At 40.6% G+C, this 12005-nt stretch overlaps 1 protein-coding gene across 4 annotated transcripts in view; it reads right to left on the bottom strand.

Moving 5' to 3' along the window:
• The window catches only part of COL24A1 (collagen type XXIV alpha 1 chain), a 767149-nt gene that overhangs the window by 477832 nt on the left and 277312 nt on the right, over positions 1-12005 (bottom strand). For all 4 annotated transcript variants that reach the window (XR_010186531.1, XM_063938932.1, XM_063938934.1 and 1 more), the window contains exon 14: positions 6816-6860. Coding sequence is in view for 3 of the 4 variants with exons in the window: in XM_063938932.1 (XP_063795002.1) it covers positions 6816-6860 (45 nt within the window). In the remaining variant the exon portion in view is untranslated. The remainder of the gene's footprint in view (positions 1-6815; positions 6861-12005) is intronic.

The raw sequence follows: 12005 nt of genomic DNA, 5'->3' as shown, positions 1-12005 counted from the left end.
GTTACACAGTGGTGTTTAGTATCCATCGGAAGAGAATATAATTAGCAATATTCCGGTGTTGGTTTGAAGCGGATTACTCGCTCGTGCGTATAGTTATGGACATAAGAAGTTTATGGACATTTACTATATTTGCACTTTATTACCCATGCGGCGGGAAACCCAGTTTCCCTCCAACCTGAGCAGTTTGGAATAGTCACAGCCCACCTGTATGAACCAACCTATGACCTTTTGTTATAATGCGGAGACGAATTCCTGTGTCCAATGATCAATAAGAATGTAGGGACCATTGTACTGTATTGTGTGTAGTGTATATAAAGACAAGCCGATCTGGGCCAGCTCTCTACTCTTCTCAACGGTTCTCATCACTGATAATCGGGAGCTGGATATCCAGAAAGGCGCTTACGATTGTTCCCCTTGTGCGTAAGTTCTCTGCAACCATATTTATCTCCTATTTTGTTGTAAGCCATTCTCTCTCTCCTTCCCCCTTAAATGTAATTGTGTCTTTGTTGTATTTTAACGTGTAGTAACTCGGTTAGGTTTTTTATGTTAGTTTGGTAGTGTATAACTTGTAGTGTATTCTTTTGCGATTGAACGTTCATTCTCTCCCTTAAAAGGTGTTAGACCCTTAGACCGGTATTTGAGTGTTTATTATATTGCTAAAGGGTTCTCAGAGCGTAAGAGTCGCTCATACAGCTTTTAAACTAACAAAGTTACACTGTGTTGCATTTACACCATATCACTGCACAAAGGTTTACAATATAAGTACATTGTTTATGATATTGTTACAAAGGTTTAACTCTGTGAGCGTCAGCGCCGCTTGTGATCTCCTCGTGGTCTCGAGCGTCCGCTACGTTGATAGCGTATCATTACGTTAGTCGGCAGCCTATAGCGTGCTTGCCTTTACGCTTTAAACCGTGAGCGAACGTGCCGCTCGTGCGTCTCGTCCACGGCTAAGCGTTCGTTACGCTACGTGCGTACTCTTACGGTATTCCGTACGCCAATTGCATACTGTGTTCATTAACCTTTTAGAGTGTTTTAAATAGGATAAAATATTAGGCTTTGTCACAACATGTAACATTAGCCGTCCATACAGAGCTGTCCCCCAATGTGCCTGTAGTATAGGGAATAATATGTAACATTAGCCGTCCATGCAGATCTGTCCCTCAATGTGCCTGTAGTACAGGGAATAATATGTAACATTAGTCGTCCATACAGAGCTGTCCCCCAATGTGTCTGTAGTATAGGGAATAATATGTAACATTAGCCGTCCATGCAGAGCTGTCCCCCAATGTGCCTGTAGTGTAGGGAATAATATGTAACATTAGCCGTCCATACAGAGCTGTCCCCCAATGTGCCTGTAGTATAGGGAATAATATGTAACATTAGCCGTCCATGCAGAGCTGTCCCCCAATGTGCCTGTAGTATAGGGAATAATATGTAACATTAGCCGTCCATGCAGAGCTGTCCCCCAATGTGCCTGTAGTGTAGGGAATAATATGTAACATTAGCCGTCCATGCAGAGCTGACCCCATTGTGCCTGTAGTATAGGGAATTATATGTAACATTAGCCGTCCATGCAGAGCTGTCCCCCAATGTGCCTGTAGTATAGGGAATAATATGTAACATTAGCCATCCATGCAGAGCTGACCCCAATGTGCCTGTAGTGTAGGGAATAATATGTAACATTAGCCGCCCATGCAGAGCTGTCCCCCAATGTGCCTGTAGTATAGTTAATAATATGTAACATTAGCCACCCATGCAGAGCTGTCCCCCAATGTGCCTGTAGTATAGGGAATAATATGTAACATTAGCCGTCCATGCAGAGCTGTCCCCCAATGTTCCTGTAGTGTAGGGAATAATATGTAACATTAGCCGCCCATGCAGAGCTGTCCCCCAATGTGACTGTAGTATAGGGAATTATATCATGTAACATTAGCCGTCCATGCAGAGCTGTCCCCCAATGTGCCTGTAGTATAGGGAATTATATGTAACATTAGCCGTCCATGCAGAGCTGTCCCCCAATGTGCCTGTAGTACAGGTAATAATATGTAACATTAGCTGCCCATACAGAGCTGTCCCCCAATGTGCCTGTAGTATAGGGAATAATATGTAACATTAGCCGTCCATGCAGAGCTGTCCCCCAATGTGCCTGTAGTACAGGTAATAATATGTAACATTAGCTGCCCATACAGAGCTGTCCCCCAATGTGCCTGTAGTACAGGGAATAATATGTAACATTAGCCGTCCATGCAGAGCTGTCCCCCAATGTGCCTGTAGTACAGGAATTAATATGTAACAATAATATGTAATAAATGATGTTAAAGTGCTTTGTAAAATCAATCAGCAATCCCTCATAGGAGTCATTCATTAATGGGAACTGGGCATTGTTTTGCAGGAGAATGAGACAATGTGGGAGGTATATTTTGGTATAGGCAGAGAACTAGAAAATGACAATAACTGGAGTAATAATTATATTTCAGCACAGTTGTGTCCGGCAGACACTGGCAATGGCTGGGCATTACTTATGGATAAAGAAACGGCTGCCCTCACTAAGGTCCGTTCTCCATGGCATCTGTATGTATTCCCTAAGCAGCGGGACATTGCACAGTTACAGATAACGGAATGTCTAACAGAAAGTTATATATATATTCTGAGATACATAACCGTGTATGAGAATATCCGAGATCCGCCATCACAGCTCCTCCCCGTAGTAAGGGATAAATGTACGAGTAGTGATAGAAAGTGGAAGCGAGACGGGTTGTTGGGTGCGGTAACGTCTGACAGTGGATGCTGTGTTTTTGTGCACATGTCAATGTACAAACGCTAACAGCTAGCAGATTTTCTGAATGATATTTTTCTAAACCATCTAACCACACAAAGTAGTCATTGCTTACTAATAACCAGTACTTACTAATAGTCACTACTTACTAATAGCCAGTAATTACTAACAGACAGTACTACTAGCCAGTACTTTCTAATAGTCACTACTTACTAATAACCAGTAATTACTAATAGCCAGTACTTACTAATAGCCAGTACTACTAGCCAGTACTTTCTCATAGTCACTACTTACTAATAGTCAGTAATTACTAATAGCCAGTACTTACTTATACATATTACTTACTAATAGCCAGTACTAATAAACGTTACTTACTGTACTAATAGTCATTGTTTACTAAGTCACTACTCACTAACAGTCGTTACTTACTAATAGACTGTACTTAATAGGTATTACTTACTAATAGACACTACTAACCGTCATTGCTTACTAATAGACATTCCTTACTAATAGTCATTGCTTACTAACAGACAGTATTTACCTGCAGTCATTACTTACTAATAGACAGTACTTAGTCATTACTCACTAACAGCCATCACTTACTAATACTTATTATTTTCTAATAGACAGTACTTACTGGCAGTCATTACTTACTAACAGTCAATACTTTCTAACAGTTATTACTTACTAACAGACGGTACTCACTAATAGTTATTACTAATAGACATTACTTACTAATAGACAGTACTAATAGTCATTAAAGTCATTACTCACTAATACTCATTACTTTCTAATATACAGTACTTACTAGCAGTCATTACATACTAACAGTCAATACTTCCTAACAGTCATTACTTACTAACAGACGGTACTCACTAATACAGGTTGAGTATCCCATATCCAAATATCCGAAATACGGAATATTCCGAAATACAGACTTTTTTGAGTGAGAGTGAGAGAGTGAAACCTTTGTTTTTTGATGGCTCAATGTATACAAACTTTGTTTAATACACACAGTTATTAAAAATATTGTATTAAATGACCTTCAGGCTGTGTGTATAAGGTGTATATGAAACAAATTAATTGTGTGAATGTAGACACACTTTGTTTAATGCACAAAGTTATAAAAAATATTGGCTAAAATTACCTTCAGGCTGTGTGTATAAGGTGTATATAAAACATAAATGCATTCTGTGCTTAGATTTAGGTCCCATTGCCATGATATCTCATTATGGTATGCAATTATTCCAAAATACGGAAAAATACGATATCCAAAATACCTCTGGTCCAAAGCATTTTGGATAAGGGATACTCAACCTGTAGTTATTACTAATAGACATTACTTACTAATAGATATTACTTATTAATAAATTAAAAGAGACGTCCGGCAGATATGGCTGTGCAGTACAGACATTGAAAAGCCTTACATGAGAATTTAACATCAATTGACTTTCATGTTCAATAATGTTCTAAGCAACAAGTTGGGAAGGCAGATTCACAAAGAGGACTGTTTTATGGATGTTGGGGAAAAAGATATGATCATTATTTTAAAAGCTATTCTGTTTATGTATGTTGTATGTCGCTGAAAATCTAAAAGTTTTAATGCATATTTTATTTTCGTTCCTACATATATATTTGAGTGCCAGAAGCTGCCTTAAAGCATACGGAGAATGAAGCATCTGTGAACCAGACCACATATTATAAGTGGAAGCACAGAGTTACCCCAAAGGCTACATAACTATTATTGGAAATAAAGGATGTATGTTCTCTATTTCCAATGACTTCAAGTAAGTGTAACACCTGGGGGAACAAAAACGGACAGAATATAAAGGTCCAGATCGGGGAAAGGAGTTTAAGGAAGACCGAAAGAACTTCTGCATATATGAAAGATTAAACATCTAAATATCCACGTAGAGATTATTGCTGTGAAACTATGGGTTTTAGACACTTTGGGGGTGATTCCGAGTTGTTCACTCGCTAGCTGTTTTTAGCAGCATTGCACACGTTAAGCCGCTGCCCTCTGGGAGTGTATTTACGCTTAGCAGAATTGCGAATAGAAATTTCTTAGCAGTTTCTGAGTAGCTCGAGACTTACTCACAGATTGCGATCAGTTCAGTCAGTTTCGTTACTGGTTGGATGTCACAAACACGCCCAGCGTTCGGCCAGCCACTCCCCCGTTTCTCCAGATACTCCCGCGTTTTTCCCTGGCACGCCTGCGTTTTTCCGCACACTCCCAGAAAACGGCCAGTTTCCGCCCAGAAACACCCACTTCCTGTCAATCACACTACGATCACTTCAACGATGAAAAATCTTCGTTCGGGCGTGAGTAAATCTACTAAGTTTTGTGTTAAAATACTAACCACATGCGCACTGCGAACCATGCGCATGCGCATTTTTGCCTTAATCGCTCCGTTGCGAAAATCGGCAACGAGCGAACAACTCGGATGACCCCCTAGATTTTTGTATTATAAATGACTGTACTTGCTAATAGCCGGAACTTACTAACAGTCATTACTTACTAATAGTCATTTAAGTCATTACTTACTAATAGACAGTACTAACTAACCAGTCATTACTTACTAATAGTCATTATAGTCAGTACTTATTAATAGTCATTAAAGTAATTATTTTATAGTCATTAAAGTCATTACTTACTAATATAAAGTACTAACTAACCAGTCATTACTTACTTATAGTCATTAAAGTCATTACTTACTAATAGCCGGTACTTGCTAACAGTAATTACTTACTAATAGTCATTAAAGTCATTACTTACTAATAGTAATTAAAGTCATTACTTACTAATAGACAGTACTAACTAACCAGTCATTACGTACTAATAGTCAATAAAGTCAGTACTTACTAATAGTCATTAAAGTCATTACTTACTAATAGACAGTACTTACTAATAGACAGTACTAACAGTCATTACTTACTAATAGTCATTAAAGTAATTTCTTATTAATAGTGATTAAAGTCATTACTTACTAATAGACAGCACTTACTAATAATCATTACTTACTAAAAGACAGTACTTACTAATAGACAGTACTAACAGTCATTAATTACTAATATACAGTACTAACCATCATTACTTACTAATAGACAGTACTTCTAATAGTCATTACCTACTAAAAGACAGTACTTAATAAAAGACAGTACTAAGAGTCATTACTTACTAACAGACAGTACTTACTAATAGTCATTACTAATAGTCATTACTTACTAATAGGCAGTATTTACTAATAGTCATTACTTACTAAAAGACCGCATTTACTAAGACAGTATGTAATAACAGTCATTACTTACTGACAGACAGTACTTACTTACAGTCATTACTAATAGACTAGCAACTGACTAACAATGGGGGTCATTCCGAGTTGTTCGCTCGTTGCTGATTTTCGCAACGTAGCGATTAAGGCAAAAATGCGCATGCACATGGTACGCAGTGCGCATGCGGTTAGTATTTTAGCACAAAACTTAGTAGATTTACTCACGTCCGAACGAAGAATTTTCATCGTTGAAGTGATCGGAGTGTGATTGACAGGAAGTGGGTGTTTCTGGGCGGAAACTGCCCGTTTTCTGGGAGTGTGCGGAAAAACGCAGGCGTGTCAGGGAATAACACAGGAGTGTCTGGAGAAACAGGGGAGTGGCTGGCCGAACGCTGGGCGTGTGTGTGACGTCAAACCAGGAACTAAACGACATGAGCTGATTGCAATCTGTGAGTAGGTCTGGAGCTACTCAGAAACTGGTAAGAATTTTCTATTCGCAATTCTGCGAATCTTTCGTTCGCTATTCTGCTGAGCTAAGATACACTCCCAGAGGGCGGCGGCCTAGCGTGTGCAATGCTGCTAAAATCTGCTAGCGAGCGAACAACTCGGAATCACCCCCAATGTGCAGAAGAAGCAATGGGACATGTATATCACATTAGCAGATTAGTACCCCCCATAAAGAGTTAAAGGCGGGGTAAAAATGCACAACATAAAACAAAGACTGTCGATCTAAAACAATCACTTCAATACTATTTATTACTTACTCTCAAGCCAGGAAATCCAGGAGGGCCAAAACCGCCAACAGTTCCCTACAAGACATAGAAGTGGGGTATTAAGCGGGCGCCATACTTCAGCTCCAATGCTGGTCATACTTGTATGCTGGGAAGCCCTAATGTTATATAATACTGTTGTCATATTACAGGAGAAGTTGAGCCATCCTATAGCCAATCACCTATGTGCTGTAAGCTTCACATTTACTAATGCTACACTTTGATGGTGGCCTGGAAGATGCGTCACTGAACATCCCGAAACTGGACAATAATAACAAGGTTCTTTCCGCTTGCACAGCAAATATCTGCTGAGAGTAAATGCTGAACACTATACAGAGAGCAGAAATATATGTTATACATCACTCGCTGTATTTATTTCTTCACCCAGGTGTTTTATTATCTAATATCTGCTGAGAGTAAATGCTGCACACTGTACAGAGAGCAGAAATATATGTTATACATCACTCGCTGTATTTATTTCTTCACCCAGGTGTTTTATTATCTAATATCTGCTGAGAGTAAATGCTGCACACTATACAGAGAGCAGAAATATATGTTATACATCACTCGCTGTATTTATTTCTTCACCCAGGTGTTTTATTATCTAATATCTGCTGAGAGTAAATGCTGCACACTGTACAGAGAGCAGAAATATATGTTATACATCACTCGCTGTATTTATTTCTTCACCCGGGTGTTATATTATCTAATATCTGCTGAGAGTAAATGCTGCACACTGTACAGAGAGCAGAAATATATGTTATACATCACTCAGTGTATTTATTTCTTCACCCTGGTGTTATATTATCTAATATCTGCTGAGAGTAAATGCTGCACACTGTACAGAGCAGAAATATATGTTATACATCACTCAGTGTATTTATTTCCTCACCCAGGTGTTTTATTATCTAATATCTGCTGAGAGTAAATGCTGCACACTGTACAGAGAGCAGAAATATATGTTATACATCACTCGCTGTATTTATTTCTTCACCCAGGTGTTTTATTATCTAATATCTGCTGAGAGTAAATGCTGCACACTGTACAGAGAGCAGAAATATATGTTATACATCACTCGCTGTATTTATTTCTTCACCCAGGTGTTTTATTATCTAATATCTGCTGAGAGTAAATGCTGCACACTGTACAGAGAGCAGAAATATATGTTATACATCACTCGCTGTATTTATTTCTTCACCCAGGTGTTTTATTATCTAATATCTGCTGAGAGTAAATGCTGCACACTATACAGAGAGCAGAAATATATGTTATACATCACTCGCTGTATTTATTTCTTCACCCGGGTGTTTTATTATCTAATATCTGCTGAGAGTAAATGCTCCACACTGTACAGAGAGCAGAAATATATGTTATACATCACTCGCTGTATTTATTTCTTCACCCGGGTGTTATATTATCTAATATCTGCTGAGAGTAAATGCTGCACACTGTACAGAGAGCAGAAATATATGTTATACATCACTCGCTGTATTTATTTCTTCACCCAGGTGTTTTATTATCTAATATCTGCTGAGAGTAAATGCTGCACACTGTACAGAGAGCAGAAATATATGTTATACATCACTCGCTGTATTTATTTCTTCACCCAGGTGTTTTATTATCTAATATCTGCTGAGAGTAAATGCTGCACACTGTACAGAGAGCAGAAATATATGTTATACATCACTCGCTGTATTTATTTCTTCACCCAGGTGTTATATTATCTAATATCTGCTGAGAGTAAATGCTGCACACTGTACAGAGAGCAGAAATATATGTTATACATCACTCGCTGTATTTATTTCTTCACCCAGGTGTTTTATTATCTAATATCTGCTGAGTGTAAATGCTGCACACTATACAGAGAGCAGAAATATATGTTATACATCACTCGCTGTATTTATTTCTTCACCCAGGTGTTTTATTATCTAATATCTGCTGAGCGTAAATGCTGCACACTATACAGAGAGCAGAAATATATGTTATACATCACTCGCTGTATTTATTTCTTCACCCAGGTGTTTTATTATCTAATATCTGCTGAGAGTAAATGCTGCACACTGTACAGAGAGCAGAAATATATGTTATACATTACTCGCTGTATTTATTTCTTCACCCAGGTGTTTTATTATCTAATATCTGCTGAGAGTAAATGCTGCACACTGTACAGAGAGCAGAAATATATGTTATACATCACTCGCTGTATTTATTTCTTCACCCAGGTGTTTTATTATCTAATATCTGCTGAGTGTAAATGCTGCACACTGAACAGAGCAGAAATATATGTTATACATCACTCGCTGTATTTATTTCTTCACCCAGGTGTTTTATTATCTAATATCTGCTGAGAGTAAATGCTGCACACTGTACAGAGAGCAGAAATATATGTTATACATCACTCGCTGTATTTATTTCTTCACCAAGGTGTATTATTATCTAATATCTGCTGAGAGTAAATGCTGCACTGTTAGGGTCTCCTGCCCTGTGCTGCCACGTCGTCATGGCAACCGGGAGACAAGTGCTAGTGGAGTAACCTGAGCGCAGCTGATACTCCGGTTCGGGTCTTTTGCTGTGCAGTGGTTATAGGCTCTGTGCACGGCAGGGGATCCGGTGCTGGTTTTTGTGCTCACAGTCTGTGAGGTCTGAGTGGGGCGTGGACAGCACCTGCTTTATAAGGCCTCTTTTCAGGGTAAGCAGATGCTGCTGAATCTCGGTTGGTTAGTCAGTTCATGAAAGTTAGCCAGTACTGTGTAGCTTTGTATTTGTTTGTTGCTTACTGCAAATAGGCCTGGGGATTTGGTATTACACTCTGCCAATCCAGACCTAGCAGTAAGACTGGAGTCAGTCGTTTAGCTTGCTGGGGTTCTGTTATTACTCTGTGAACTTAGCAAGTTTGCGGCTGTATTCTAACACTTGCCTGTCTAATCCTGTCTCACTGTGCTAGGTGTCAGGGGTCAGTTTAGTGGCAGTAAGCTTAAACCTGTGCACTGCAAGTGAGAATCAGGATTGTGGAGGCTCTCCTTGTGTCTATCATTCCATCTCTGACCAAGGAGTTTACTGCCACACCCGTTGGTAACCCTTTAGGGTTTTGCTGTTGCCCTTAGCAACAGCATTTCGGGTTCTCTACGTATTAAAACACAACATCTTGCTTTTTACATCTGAGCAGTTCTAATACAAGGGAGATACCCAGTTCCTTAGCCTCTGGGCTTCTCTGTTCACTGTGTGTGTATTTTGTTACCCTATCACCTTCTGTGTACGTTATGTCATATTCCCCAGTTTGTCTGTGAGTCCATTTGTTTTGCATAACAGTTCAAACACCAGTACATTCCTGCAGACACTGGAGTGCATAACAGTTCTGACACTAGTACTTTCCTGCAGGCACTGGTGTGCATAACATATTCAGCAGCCTAATACTCCTGTTGAAATTTTGTGGGAATATGGAGCATACCCCTCAAAATACGTTGCAACAGGTGGTCGATCAGGTGCAGGTCCTGACTCGGCAATTTAATGATTTGTCCATTAAAATGCACACCTCCCAGGCTGCTGGCGGAGCTCCCGCAGCAGCAGCACCTGCAGGGGTTAAGGAGCCGAAAGTAAATCTCCCGGATCGTTTTTCTGGAGATCGCTCGCAGTTCTTTTGTTTCAAGGAGAGCTGCAAGCTATACTTCCGGCTTAGGCCTCAGTCTTCTGGGTCGGAGATTCAGCGGGTGGGCATAGTGATTTCCTTGCTACAAGGAGACCCACAGGTCTGGGCATATGGGTTGCAGCCTGACTGTCCGTCGCTTAAAAGTGTTGATGCTTTTTTTACGGCACTGGGCATGTTGTATGATGACCCTGACAAGACGGCCTCAGCCGAGGCTCAGATTTCGATCCTTAAGCAAGGGCGAAGGCCAGTTGAGGTTTACTGTACGGAGTTTCGGAGGTTGGCCCATGATACCCAGTGGAATGACCCAGCCCTGAGACACCAGTACCGAAGAGGTCTTTCTAACCAGATAAAGGACCAACTGGTACAATATCCCTTGCCTGATAGCTTGGATCAGCTCATGCAGTTATCCATCCGGGTGGATAGACGGCTGAGAGAGCGTAGGCTTGAAAGGGAGACTGAGATTTCCTTCCTTCCCAAGGGAACCTCAGACTCTGAGGAATTTTCTGAGGAGCCTATGCAGATTGGGGCTACCTGCCTCTCCTCGCGTGAGAAGACGCGGAGGAGACAGCAGGGGTTGTGTTTGTACTGTGGGAATAAAGGTCATGTGGTAGTATCATGCCCAGAAAAGCCGGAAAACTTCAGGGCCTGAGGGTGATGGGAAATATCCTGTCAGGCCAGAAGTCAGAATTTCCCAAGAAGACTTTTATCATTCCGGTGACCTTGAAGATCCTCGGTCAAACTGTCAAGACTGAGGCCTTTGTGGACAGTGGGGCCGACGGGGTTTTTATGGACCGCCAATTCGCCCTAAAACACTCTGTTCCTTTAGTACCCTTGGCATCGGAAATTGAGATTTGTGGGTTAAACGGGGAACCATTATCCCAAGGTAAAATTACCTCTTGCACTAGCCAGATTTCTTTGTTTATTGGAGCCACACACTCAGAAAAATTGTCCTTTTATGTGACTGTCTGTACTTTTGCCCCATTGGTGTTGGGGTTACCCTGGTTAAGGGCCCACAATCCTCAATTTGACTGGGTCTCTGGGGAGATTCTTAGTTGGGGTACTGATTGTTTCAGGAGTTGCTTGAGCCTTCCAGTCAGGCTCTCGCAGCTAAGTTTGCCAGGATTGCCAGGGTGTTATGCAGATTTTGCGGACGTGTTCTCCAAAAAAGTTGCAGAGGTACTACCTCCCCATCGCCCCTATGACTGTGCCATTGATTTGTTGCCAAATGCTAAGCTTCCCAAGAGCAGGTTGTACTCCCTGTCACGTCCTGAGACTCAGGCTATGGCAGAGTACATTCAGGAGAACTTGGCTAAGGGATTTATCAGACCTTCACAGTCTCCAGTTGGGTCGGGGTTCTTCTTCGTGGGTAAAAAGGACGGTTCGTTGCGACCCTGCATCGACTTCAGGGAATTGAACCGTATCACGATTAAAAACTCATACCCACTGCCTCTCATTTCGGTCTTGTTTGACCAGCTTCGTACTGCCACCATTTTTTCTAAGATTGACCTACGCGGTGCGTACAATCTAATCCGAATAAG

Source organism: Pseudophryne corroboree, chromosome 9 (genome assembly GCF_028390025.1).
Source record: "Pseudophryne corroboree isolate aPseCor3 chromosome 9, aPseCor3.hap2, whole genome shotgun sequence".
Taxonomy (NCBI): Eukaryota; Metazoa; Chordata; class Amphibia; order Anura; family Myobatrachidae; genus Pseudophryne; species Pseudophryne corroboree.
The sequence above is the reverse complement of the archived record's forward strand: the minus strand, read 5'-3'. Positions and strand labels throughout refer to the sequence as shown.